This window comes from Arabidopsis lyrata, assembly GCF_000004255.2.
Source record: "Arabidopsis lyrata subsp. lyrata unplaced genomic scaffold ARALYscaffold_85, whole genome shotgun sequence".
Lineage (NCBI taxonomy): Eukaryota > Viridiplantae > Streptophyta > Magnoliopsida > Brassicales > Brassicaceae > Arabidopsis > Arabidopsis lyrata.
The window spans coordinates 11419-24006 of NW_003302490.1; the positions used below are offsets into that span (position 1 = coordinate 11419).

Below are 12588 nucleotides of genomic sequence, written 5' to 3' on the forward strand. Positions count from 1 at the left end.
CGTTTACTGCTAGTAGAGGGAACTGGAATACTCGTAGCAACATCCTCAGCTTATCTTCTTCTGCAAAATCATGGTAGTAGACTGGAAAGGGTAAATCTAACTGAACTAGCTAATTTATGAGTTAAAAACCTTACCTGTTTGCTTCAACTTGGTCTAGTGGCATATCTTATCTGGAATATAGTCAAACAAAATGTGACAGCATTCAATAATAGAGAGGAAGTCCCTGATAGTTCCTCTGGTTGGTCTTCCAGTGCGCTGGCTCTCGCATGACTTGTAGTCTTGCTCTCAGTGCAGCTCCATCGTCGTCTCTACCTTCTCCTCCTGGATCAGGGATCGCAGACTCATGACTTGTTCCGAGCTGAAGCAGAACATAGAGGCAGCTTATACTTAGAAATTCATATGATGATGAGAAAAATTGTTGCCAAGCGAAGGACAGTGCAGATATTACATACATACCACTTATTTCGTATCCTTGCTCTTGATCCTGTAGACTTTGGTCAAATCCGTATCTGGAAAAAGGTTAAAGACGGTCTTAAGCTTAAAGCGTATACTATTGGCGAAAATTTACATATCGAGTTTACTAAAAAATCATTCGTGATTATTCTAATCATGTCGAGATCCAACAAAGCCCAGTAATCGCTAATCCAGAAACATAAGAATCGAAGTTTGTGATTACGGTGAGATCTACCTGCTGCTGGAGAATTCGCAGAAATTGCAGGGAACTCTCGTCTTCTTCTTCTTCATGATATCTTTTCCCTTCCTGTTCAGATTCATCTTAACCCTCCCTGGAACCATTCTTGGGTTCATCTCTAGAGTGAACCATTGTATTTACCTCATTTGCTTGTAACCAATGATTGTGCCATGTCATATAATACTTAAATAAAACTAAAAAATTAAACAAACAGAAAAATAAAATTAAAAAATAAAATCATTAACAAAAAGATTGATTTAGTTAACGCCGTTGTCTCTTCATCGTTTGTGTTAGCATTAATAAGTTAGGGTTTCGATTTGTAGGTTCATTAAAATTTATACGAAGCCTCCACGGCCATTGATACGTCGTCATCGTTTGAAGAAACGTGAAGATCTGGAAAAGACGGCGACAACGGTTTCCATGGCAATTTTATGATCTTCATCTTCTAGGATCACAATTCTCCAGATCTTTTCATATAATTGCTTCTCAGTTTGAAGTGGTATAAGAGTATTACTCTCAACACTACAATACGTAACGTTTCCTAACCGAACAACGTAGAGAACAAAGTTAGAAAATAAGAGCTTTCTCAAAATCAAGTTTTTGTTTTTGTTTTTGTGTGTTATGAACTAGATCCTCGGTCCCAAAAGCAACGACAGTGGCAACCTTTACCATTAACAGAAGTCATACCTTCAGCAGCCGTAAAGTGAGCTTACAGGAAAGCAACACTTTGTGTTCATCCAGACAAATTTCAGCAAAAGGTTGCAAATATTCATTAGAAATTTTAATGAACCTACAAATTTCAATGGCCGTGGAAGCTTCGTATAAATTTTAATGAACCTACAATCGAAACCCTAACTTATTAATGCTAACACAAACGACAAAGAGACGACGGCGTTAACTAAATCAATCTTTTTGTTAATGATTTTATTTTTTAATTTTGTTTTATTTGTTTGTTTAATTTTTTAATTTTGTTTAAGTATTATGTGATATGGCACAATCATTGGCTACAAATAAAGGAGGTGAATACAATGGTTGGTTCCCTCCCTATCTCTCACCACTATCTCTAAATGTAATTTTCTTTTAAATGTGGCCCAAACCAAACTCATCGAGGCCCAAACCACTTTCTGGCTTTCAGAAATCTCTACACTACTTCCTTCTTCAACAATCAGGCTTCAGGCATACGTTGTCCATGTTGTTTTATTTTTCCATGAATAGTATATGTATAACATTTTAATGTTATGGACCTACAAAGATAATTGGTAATGAAACTTTCCCTTAAAACTAGTGGTTGTGAGACTTGCAAGTTACGAATAACAAAAAAGGAAAAAAAGAAAAATTAATAAATGAGAAATGGTCTTCATTTCGAAGATTCATTGCATTCTTTCCTAGCTTTTAAAAAACATTTTTCGCTTTTGACTGTGGTCCGCTCCTGTTTGTTTGAGGTCACTTCTCAATGTTTGATGCTCGGATTGGGCCTAGCGCCTAGCGAAAAAATCGGAGATTAACAAAAAAAAGAGAAATGGTCTTCAATCTTCATCATATTTGTGTTTTAAACAAATTTATATGATGATGACTTGTTCCTACAAATTACTACAATTTTGGCCAACGATACTGTGATACGTTCTTACAAATTTCTCAATCAACTCGAATGCTTATTTTTCACAATTACTATTTTGTCTTAACTTGTTTTCTACATAACTTTTTGGATTGGTTTCACTTTCTTTAGCCAATTTTTTTCACTCTCAAATCGTATTGAAATAGTCAACTTAGTATAAGTAGTTTCTGTATGTGAATGTGATCAAGCTCCAAGAGTTTTTTTTTTGTGATATATATGTTTATTTATTTGATTTTCTTCACAATAAAATATTTTTAAGGGATGTTGTGGGTCACAACATCCCTTAACAATAATCCTATATGACTTTTTTTTTTTTTTTTCGAGAGCCAATGACTGAGTGAGACATAATCTAAAATTATAGAGTTAAGTCGATAATAAGAATAATAATTAACATCCTATAATAACTTATTCTTTCGGGTCATATTAAAATTAAGTACAAAACTTAATAGAAGTTCAAATAAAATTTTTTAAAATTGAATATTTTTTAATCTGCATGCTATTAGTTAAAATATCTTATATTTTGAAATGGAGGGAATGTATATCTAGTGTTTACTGAAATTCTAACTGTTTTTTCCAATACAGTTTTCCATCTTCATTTCTCTCCCAAAACTTATATTTTTCTATTTTTATTGTTGATTTTACCAAATCAACATTCGGAATGACTCCATCTTTTACCAATCTTTTAATTCTTTCACTTGAAATGTGTCCGAGTCTTTTATGCCACAAGTAATACGAATCTTTTCCACATGTTTTACGTTTAAGTCCACTTTTATCTTGCAGGGTGAGATGTGTTTCAAAATGTTGATCAGCCAAAATTAACATATAAAGATCATCAACTACTATTCCAGAACCAATTCGATTAGAGTTCAGAAATAAATTGAAACAACTATCTCCTTGAGTCGATTTAAAACCAGCTAAATCAAGTTTACTTAATGAAACTAAATTACGGGAAATAGATGGAACATACAATGTTTGAAATAAATCTAAACAAAATCCACTATCCATAATGAGACGATAAGTGCCAATAGCTTCAACTGGCACTCTGTCTCGGTTTCCCATAAATAAGTAGTTTTCACTTGGATTTATATTCTGGATCGTAAGGAATCCCTGCAAGGAATTGGTTACATGTACATTAGCACCACTATCAATCCACCAAGTTTTAGAAGAAACATTAGTAAGATTTGATTCGAAAAAGCTTACTGAACCCATAAGGTTACCTTTCTTTTCGAACCATTCTTTTCTTTTATGACAATCTTTCTGAAAGTGACCAGCCTTTTTGCAAAAATTGCATCGGTCATCTTTCTTTGCCTTTTTCTTCTCATTAGCTTTGGTGGAATCATTACTTCTGGGTGGTGCTCTTTTATGACCTACTTGATGCCTTTTCCCAGCTTTAATTCCAGCTTCTTGGACATAATAGGCAACTTTAATACCTTCACGACCAAGCCTAGTCTCCTCTTGGACCAACTTAATATTCAATTCATTACTGGACCACCTTTCGTCCCTAGCATTATAATTGATCTGAAATGGTCCATACTGAAGAGGTAAGGAATTTAGGATAAACTGGACGTGAAATGAATCATCCACACTCATTCCCAAATTCCTTAGCTTAGCCGCAAGGTTGGTCATTTCAATGCAATGTTCATGCATAGACCTTGTGCCATCATACTTCATGGTTGTAAGATCTGCCATAAGTTTCCCAGCAAGGGATTTGTCTGCAGTCTTAAACCTCTCTTCAATGACCGCGAGATAAGCTTTAGCTTTTTCAGCAACCGTGAGGGAAGATTTGATGTTATTAGCAATTGTCATCCTTAAAAACATAATGCTCAATCTGTTCGATTTTTCCCAATCTTTATGGAAAATACATTCTTCCTCAGTACTGTCCTCCGTTATTGGATTTGGTTCCTCTTCACGAAGTGCCAAATCCAAGTCCAGTACTCCTAATGTGAACTCAACTTTCTCTTTCCATTCTGAGAAGTTGGTACCACTGAGGATCGGAACATTTGAGACCATGGATGACAAGCCATCATGAATTAATGCTGCAATTTAGAGATACAACAAGTTTTAAAGAAGTTCTAAAACATAAGCAACACATTACATTAATTGAATAATACAATAAGAAATTATGGCGCTCCTGTGGGTAGTCACCATAAATTCATTAAAGTCATAATATTCTAAATACGCTAATGAGTGATGTATTGAATTACTTAGACTAAGTTATCTGTGGATATGCTTAGGCTTCACAGATACATACACTTCATTAATTTTCAATCATATTTCATGTTTATAGTCTACCTGTGGGTAACTAATTATAACATAAATAGATCGAATATGCAAATTCATAATAGGGTAAAGTCACTGTGGTGATATCTAAACCCTTAATATGCATTTCTAAATAAAACAATGATTTTTGTTCTAATAATGAACAAAACAATTATGCATAAAATGGAATCTTCGATAAACCATAATTCGAAAAAACTCTAAAAAATGCATATAATACTAATTGCAAAATAAACTATAAAATAATCATAATTCAGATATGGAAAAAGCTCTTTACTTCCAGATCTCTTACTTTATGATATTTAAAACTATAGATCTATTAAACTTAATGGATTAAACAGATGTTTAGATCTGTGTCTCTGATACCACATGTAAGTGTAAACTTACATTAACCCCAAGATCTTTAAACATCTGAATTAATCACTTAATAGAAACATAAAGAGGGTTAGTGGAATACCTCCTTTCATTCATTACAAGAAAAACGTATATTGATAGCGCGGAAAAACTGCTATCGTAGGTAATACATAGCGAAATTACAACTGCTATGATCTCGGCAGCTATGGTAGATGCCCCACCTACGATAGCATTAATTTTGTCTTCTATAGTATGTTCATATACAATAGCACTTTATTAGTGTTATTATTTACGTTTTCATAGCAATAATTTAATGCCATTATTTAGTTGTTCATAACAATTTATGAATTTTTCCAATTTTTTCTTACAATTTGATTTATATAATTCTTATATTTGAATCCTGTTTTTAGAATTTATTTAATTGGATAGAAAAACTTTAATATTTCATAAATTTTGAACAATGTTTACATAACATCATACCAATCATTATATTAATTAACATTGAAAGTATACCTAAGTCTTAACCAAAATAAAACTAACATCATAAGGATAAACTAACTTCTTGAGATATAACCCATCCAAGCTTGCTCATCTTCTTGCATTGGCTGCATATAATTTGACATAAAAAGTGAGAAATATTGTCAGATAAGAAAATTAGGTAGAAGATGTTATGTCAACTTGGTTTAGATAATTCACATACTAGTATACATAAGAGTGATTGTTGTGGTGACCTAAGATGATATTTTTTGTCTGACTACCCTAGATTTAATTTCATGCCCCAATGTCGCATAAGCCAAAGATCAGTCAAGTCAAAAAGAACTATACAAGTACTAATTTAGAAGTAACAAACTTACCCATGTATATTAAGATGGGACAGGTGACGTCTTCGTATTCTTGTTGCTTTAGTAGCCTTAAGAGTAAACGACTTTCTTGGCTTCACTTTAACTCCTGCAAATACACAAATTGATTATCAACACTCGGCTCCATGGAAAAATATTTAGTCAGTCAAGGGTCACGATGTTGAAGAAAAATAGGAAAAGTAGAGACACTCATCGAATTCAATTACAAAGTCAAAAGAAAGAAAACAAACTTACCTTTGTCTATTTTGAAACAGCCCAATGAGCAGTTGCAGGCCAGCCAATCTGAGATCTATTAACTTATATCTAATTATCACAATATGCATAAACTCTTTACACGATATAAAAACAAAGAAAACTTTCAACAATATGATTGCAAAAATCAAACATACACGTAATTTGCAACATCTTCATTGAATTTCCTCCCATTCAGTCAAATCCCTTTTATGAAGGTCTGGAAAAAAAATGAACAACAAGGAAAACAAAACACATAAGCCACAATCCAACAGAAGAATGCAAAGTAAAAGAGAATCGTTTAGACCAACATGCACATTATCAATCAACTGAAACATGTAAAACCTTGGTTATTGGTGGAAGTGAGTTATAGTATCTGCAATCCATAATACCAAATAACATGCACGATTAGAAACAATTTGAAAGATATCGTGAAATCAAGGCATACAAATTCCATCCATCTATAAACTTGTAATCACTTCCAGCGCCTTTCGAACAAGAACTTTGTGGCATCGTTCTACCAATCAAATTTCTACATATTAAACAAGAATAGGATTGAAAATTCAAAATGAACTCACTTGCAGCTCCTTCAACGCTCCTGGAATTGCGCCAAACCAATCGTTTTGATTCCATCTCAATTGTACAAAGCCTTCTCTCGGTTATTCCTGCACCAAATTAGACCAATCTTAAACCTCAATCGACACCAAAACGGAACTTCTCCTCCATCAACACCAAAATCGGCGGCTGAATTTAATAGCGGCAATGAATCAAATGAGAAGAAAGACGATGTTTGCAACAAAGACCGTGAATGTCTAGGCTGTAAAGTCGCCGACAAAGACCGTGAATGTCTAGGCTTAAAATAAGCCCAATCGCTCTGCCTCTCCTCGAGCTGCTCCGCCGCAGCCTCCCTCACAAGCATAGACGGCTCCCTCATCACACGTCCGCTACTCGCACAACTCAGAAACCTCGCCGATTCTATCAAACCTTGTCTCCTAACAGATCTCCGTTCCCCACAGTTAAACCAAAATCGAAACTTTATAGAACTGTCACGACACCGAATCAAAAGAAATAAGTACAATAGAAGAAATAAATCAATTGAGTAAGATACACATGCCTTCAATCAGAGTTCTATCCGGAAAATAGATCTGAAATTAGGGCCGACGGTAAGTTACACAGCTAGCGGCTATGAATTTAGGGCAGAAGTGTTAAGCTTGAGGGTTTAATTTGTGGCTAGATGATGGAGTTAGTGTGTATAAGAAATTTTAGGGCAGAATTGTTAAGCTTGAGGGTTTTCGAGCAAGTGTTGAAATGAAAAGAGATAGAACAAAAGAAAAAGGAGAAAATAAGAAAAGAGCTCGAAAAAGTGAAAAATTGGCTAAGTAATTGGCGGAGTAAGTGAAAAAAGTTTCCCGCTTACTAAAACTATATCTTAGCGTTTATGCACTGCTATAATATCAAAACCAAATTACAACTTTATCTTCGATAGCAGTTTCGAAAATCGTGCTATAAAACAGTGCTATCAATGTGAGCTTTTTTTGTAGTGATTGCAGCGGAAAAAGTCTTCCTGAACGGTTTCCTGAATAGAAGACTAAAGCTTTAAACTTAAGGTCGGAGTTTCGGTTTCTCTCCCCTGGCCTACAAACGTTTTCTCTAAGTGTTGCAAATTTTGGAACTTCCTTTATGATGGACTAAAGGTTTGTATTTATAGGTGGAGAGAGGACCAAGATCCGCTTTTAGGGTTTTCTCCGGATTGATCTCGACCGTCCATCAAAGTAGAGCCGGAGGCATGTGTGACAAGTGGAAGCGTAGGAATTCGACACATGTCGTAATTGCGACACTTGTCACGCATGCGCATCATGATCGCGACACTTGTCGCGCATGCACATCGTAATCGTGACACTTGTCATGACTCCTTGACATTTGTCGCCTTTATGCGACACTTGCCACCGTTCCGCGAGACTTGTCGCCGTTATGCGACGCATGTCGCCATTCTGTGACATTTGTCGTTCGCCTTTAATGCGTATGCTCTTGCATATTCGCCACTTGTCCATGAGCGGAAAACTCGTTTAGGTTACTAATTATACATTACGGAATAACAATTCTGATAGAAAACCGACGACGACTATACGACCACATAATAGAGAAATGAAATATTTCTTACATTCTGAAATATTTCTTACAACTTGATGACCAGACTTTTATCTCTGTAACTGAACCTCAGAATTTGGACCTCTTTTGATGACATACCATCTGAGGCGGTAGCTGGTTTTGACATTTTGGTGGAGGAATGGGCACCTGCTGCTCGGAACATGTCCCTCTAAGGTAATTCTCTTCCTCCCATTGACTCTGTAGGTTTTAAGACTCCTTTGAAATTAAGCAAATCAACTTTCCACATATCCTCTCAATACACCAAATGATCAAATAATGGTTCTGTTGTTTTTTGACACATTTACTCCACTACATATGGTTTATAGCATGTACAAAGCGCTGGCTCTTTTAATGTCAGGGGTCTTGAGTGTCGACTAAGGGCTTGACAACTTTGTCAAAATCTTGATAAAAGTTATGACTTGGCAATGTTTTTCGAAAACAAATCTCTGGAAACTATGCCCAAAAGAAAAGGGGCAATTTTTCCAACAAATATACATGATATCAAAGGTTTCTAAATTCTAACCAAAGTCCAAAACCAAACCAAAAATCAAGATACATCAAGTATTCTCTGTTCGTGGCTATAAGATATATATGACTATATAAAACTTTGAACTGTGACAATTTTCTAATACAAACGGATTTGAAATTTGGTGGAAGTGTTTCGGTGTTTGTCTCATAGCTTAACAAAGGAATTTAACAAATCATTTGAACAATAATCGATCCATTTAAAATTGGAATTTAACAAATCATTAGATTTGCATCTCTATTTTACTAATTTGACAAAAACGAAAGGAAAAAACAACAAATTCGAAAGCAAAACTAACAATTAACCTTAAATCCTATGATTTTCACTTGTAAGAAAAACTCACATATATGCAGCATCGTTTTTTTTTTTTTTTTTTACTTCAGCTTTTAGGTATCTAGTTGTATAGGAAAGGCCCACAATATTTCTTTAAAAGGTCTTAGAGAACAATTCAGATTATAACTATATGTATGAACAAAATTATTTTTGAAAAGTCCCTCAAAACTTTGAGGCCTGAATCAGTGGCTTCAGAGGCTTGTCCTCTGGGCCGGGCCTGCTGAACAAGGACGGAGACAAAGAAAAAAAAAATAATTCGGCGCATCCATTATTTGTAGATTGATTTCAAAAATTTCAATGTAATGATAATTATATCATTAGCTTATATCTACCATTTTTTAAATTCAGAGGATTGTATTTTGCATACCCACCTTCAATGAACCATCTATCATATTCTTATCATTCACATAAGCCTAGCATGTGAACAGAGGATGAATTCTCGGGACGTTAGACGTATCACGCACATGTAATATATAACAATATGTCAATATGCATAGATATAAATATAGATTATAAAGAAGTATAATATTTTATTGAAAAATTTATGGAAAGGAAAAAAGAGTATAAAGCATTTCAATTATTAGAAATTTATGGTTCCTAGTATCCTAGAAATCGCCCATCATTTTCTTCCATAAACTCAAAAACTTTCTAATCACATATTAATCACCGAAATGTCAAAAACCAGTTTGAAATTAATTGTATTTTAAACTCTATTTAGTATGCTATTTTAATCTATCTTCTTACTAGAAAAAAATCATTTGATCATTTGAAAAACACTAACATAAACCAAAGAACCACTAGAGAGAAGATAACTTTATCCTTGTAATATCCAAAAAGGAGGAAAATGAAATAGGTAATGTAATATAAAAAAGAAGAGAAAATGCCCACTGGCTATTTCAATGTTTTCTCAATTACAAAAACATTATCAATGAATGAACAAAAAAAGGGACAGAATTATAGAGACGAAACATGTAGAAAGAGTTATATTATTCACACTGGAGAATGCTTGTCTAATTTCTTGGCTTCATGATGGTTCTCTTTTTCTTGACCCAAAAGCGGCGTCGTATCTCTATCTTTCCCCTGTCAAAAAAAGGAATAAAACCAAAGTACTTAGAAACTTTCAAGACTCATTACTTCTATCTTTTCATTTTTGTGTGGTTACGTACAAGAAAAGTAGACTCGGAGGAGGCTTGTTTGGATTTAGAAGCAACTGAGCAGAAGTAGGAGTAGAGAAGCATGCCGAGGACCGCGATGAGGATTCCTGCGATGTTACGAGGAGTGAAAGGATCGTGGAGGAGAGTGTAACCAAATGCGAGCACCAAACACGTTTTGAGATGTCCCAAGACTTGGTATGTCACTGGAGATGTCTTTCCAATCACTAAAAACGTACTGAAGTTAACCGAAACCGCTATCAAACACGACAACGTTATGAACCCCTGCATGATTCATCATCGTCAAATTTCACAAAATTCTAGTACCCATCTAGGAATGTTATGATACAATCATAGCTCAAAATGGGCCGGACTAATCCATCATTATGATTCTAATTATATTTTAACACCAATCGACAATAAATAGAATTAACGATGTAAAATTACCGCGACGATGGGAGAGTAATGGAAGGAGAAAACATTGAGGCGAGTGAGGTATTTGTCGACAAACGGACCCGAGACGAAGAGTATAGCGGCTTGGAACGGGGCCGATTGGTATAGGAGTTGTGTTGATGTCACGTTCAGTCTCTTCTGGATTGTGTTTGTTAGCTTCACCACAACATTTTATTAGTCATATTAATCATACTATGGGTTAACTATTAAACATCGATTAATGAAACTTAAAGCATACAATTTGGCCGACGCAAGTTGTGGCAATGGCAAGGAGAGAGAGAACAGAGCCAACAAAGTTGAGCTGAAGATCTGTGATTGATGCTATACCAACCCCAACCAGTAGCAAAAATAAAGAGAACTTTATCTTCTGGCTGCAAAACCAAAATATGTCATTTTTAAAAATAATTTATATATGTAAACAGTAGAAAATATCGAAATAGTTTTATAGCAAGTTTGGTTCACCTAAACTTCTTGTTGAAGAAGAGGGTTTCTAAAAGAACAGTGAATGGTATGATAGCAAGTTTGGTCATCTGCCATTATGGACAAACATCAAATTTTTCAATCATATACATGTTACATAATAAGGATCAAAAGTATGTCGAACATATATATACTTGATAGAAGCCGATGGAATTGAAGCCGAGGCTGAGATTGAGGAGACCAATGGAGATGCCATTGAGAAGGCCAAAGAGAACAACAGTTCGCACGTCTATTGGTTTATTCTCAAAGAAGTTTAGTTTATATGCCACATGAAGTGTGCAATATGTTACCATCAAATGCCAACTTGTAAGTGTTGTTGCTGTAACAAAACCATAGCGAAAAAAACGATCAATCCTAAGACGAATAATCGGGTTTTTGATAAAGATCTTACAACATATATTGTCACAAAGTAATAAAGAGGAAAGTAGTAATTACCAAAAGGGAAACCAAGATTGGTCATCAAAGCTTTGTTGCAAATGACAATGGAGACAGAAGATGCAACTGATAGAAACAATGCTCCAATCACACCCATTTGCATACTCTTCATCTCTCCCATTTTTTTCTCCCTCTCTCTCCTCTCAAATCTATCAAATGAAGAGAGAGAAAGACAAATATATATTGATGTGTGTGAGAGAGAGAGAGAGAAGAATTGTGAATGTGATGAGTGATGAAATGCAAAGGTGATATAATGAGGTTTTTTTATTATTTTGTTTGTATAAAAATGGTTGGTGTCTAACACCAAACTTCTGTTCTTCCTAATTTCATGTTTTCTTAATTATATCATATATATAACTACACACAAGATACATGAGAAAAAGCTATGATCATGTTGCTTAATATATGTTTTTCCTCATAAGAGGCTTCTACTAATGATATATGAAAGCAAATTCTTAACCATAAAAAAGAAGACTCTGATATTGAACAGCCAATAGGGGGAGACATTATGGTTTTCTGTGGACAAACAATTGACTTGAATTAAAAGCAAAAAGGAAGGTGAAACTGAATTTCTCATACTTTTTTCTATTGGAGAAAATATTGTAAACAGAAATTAAAAATAATATTGAATATTGTAAAAGCTTCACACTCACTCCAAAGTCCAAACCAATACCCTTCTCATCTCCTTAATTTCTCTACCATTTACGTTATCTATTGAGAGCAAATATAAAATACCCAATTTATGAAATTGGGTGAAATAGATAAATCATGAAACTGGTAAGTCTTGTTTTCTTATTGTCTTTTTCAGAAGTCAAAAAGGATTATGAAATAACCACTATTACACCATGTTTATTCTTTGTTTAGTGAAAGCATATTTTTTCTAAAACATCTAAGATTGTGAAATGGAGGAAGTAACAAACAACATTAAAAAAAGCTCAATCAAAATGTATAAATCACACACAATATCAATAATTAGGGTAAAATATTTGATATACAGAGTACATGTTTTTTATATAAAAAAGAAAAAAAAAATC

General features: G+C 34.3%; 2 protein-coding genes and 1 long non-coding RNA gene across 4 annotated transcripts; all 3 read right to left on the bottom strand.

Annotated features, from left to right (window-relative positions):
• Positions 1-3378: 3378 nt before the first annotated feature.
• On the bottom strand, positions 3379-4316 carry LOC110226418. Its single transcript, XM_021018182.1, has 2 exons — positions 3524-4316; positions 3379-3413 (listed from the first exon to the last, which is right to left on the bottom strand). The coding sequence occupies exons 1-2, from the start codon at positions 4314-4316 to the stop codon at positions 3379-3381; spliced, it is 828 nt and encodes a 275-aa protein (XP_020873841.1).
• Positions 4317-5453: 1137 nt separating this feature from the next.
• On the bottom strand, positions 5454-7034 carry LOC9299004. 2 transcript variants are annotated; one of them, XR_002330443.1, is made up of 5 exons: positions 6607-7034; positions 6340-6404; positions 6032-6248; positions 5792-5885; positions 5454-5542 (listed from the first exon to the last, which is right to left on the bottom strand). It is a non-coding gene; the product is annotated as an uncharacterized LOC9299004 (long non-coding RNA). The 2 variants fall into 2 exon arrangements; XR_002330442.1 differs by having other exon boundaries at positions 6032-6404.
• Positions 7035-9869: 2835 nt separating this feature from the next.
• Positions 9870-11770, bottom strand: LOC9299005 (UDP-xylose transporter 1). Its single transcript, XM_002862883.2, has 7 exons — positions 11555-11770; positions 11254-11438; positions 11102-11169; positions 10878-11010; positions 10634-10795; positions 10202-10471; positions 9870-10115 (listed from the first exon to the last, which is right to left on the bottom strand). Exons 1-7 carry the CDS (start codon positions 11673-11675, stop codon positions 10026-10028), a joined length of 1029 nt encoding a protein of 342 aa, XP_002862929.1. The 5' UTR covers positions 11676-11770; the 3' UTR covers positions 9870-10025.
• Between the last annotated feature and the right edge of the window lie 818 nt (positions 11771-12588).

Bases quoted from the DNA above. Each gene is read 5' to 3' on its own strand.
- LOC110226418 (XM_021018182.1), bottom strand. From the start codon at position 4,316: ATGGTCTCAAATGTTCCGATCCTCAGTGGTACCAACTTCTCAGAATGG. The intron at 3,414-3,523 runs GTAACCTTATGG...AATTCCTTGCAG, and splicing joins AGAATGGTTCGAAAAGAAAG to GGATTCCTTACGATCCAGAA.
- LOC9299005 (XM_002862883.2), bottom strand. From the start codon at position 11,675: ATGGGAGAGATGAAGAGTATGCAAATGGGTGTGATTGGAGCATTGTTT. The intron at 11,439-11,554 runs GTAATTACTACT...GTTTTGTTACAG, and splicing joins CAATCTTGGTTTCCCTTTTG to CAACAACACTTACAAGTTGG. The intron at 11,170-11,253 runs GTATATATATGT...CCATAATGGCAG, and splicing joins ATTCCATCGGCTTCTATCAA to ATGACCAAACTTGCTATCAT.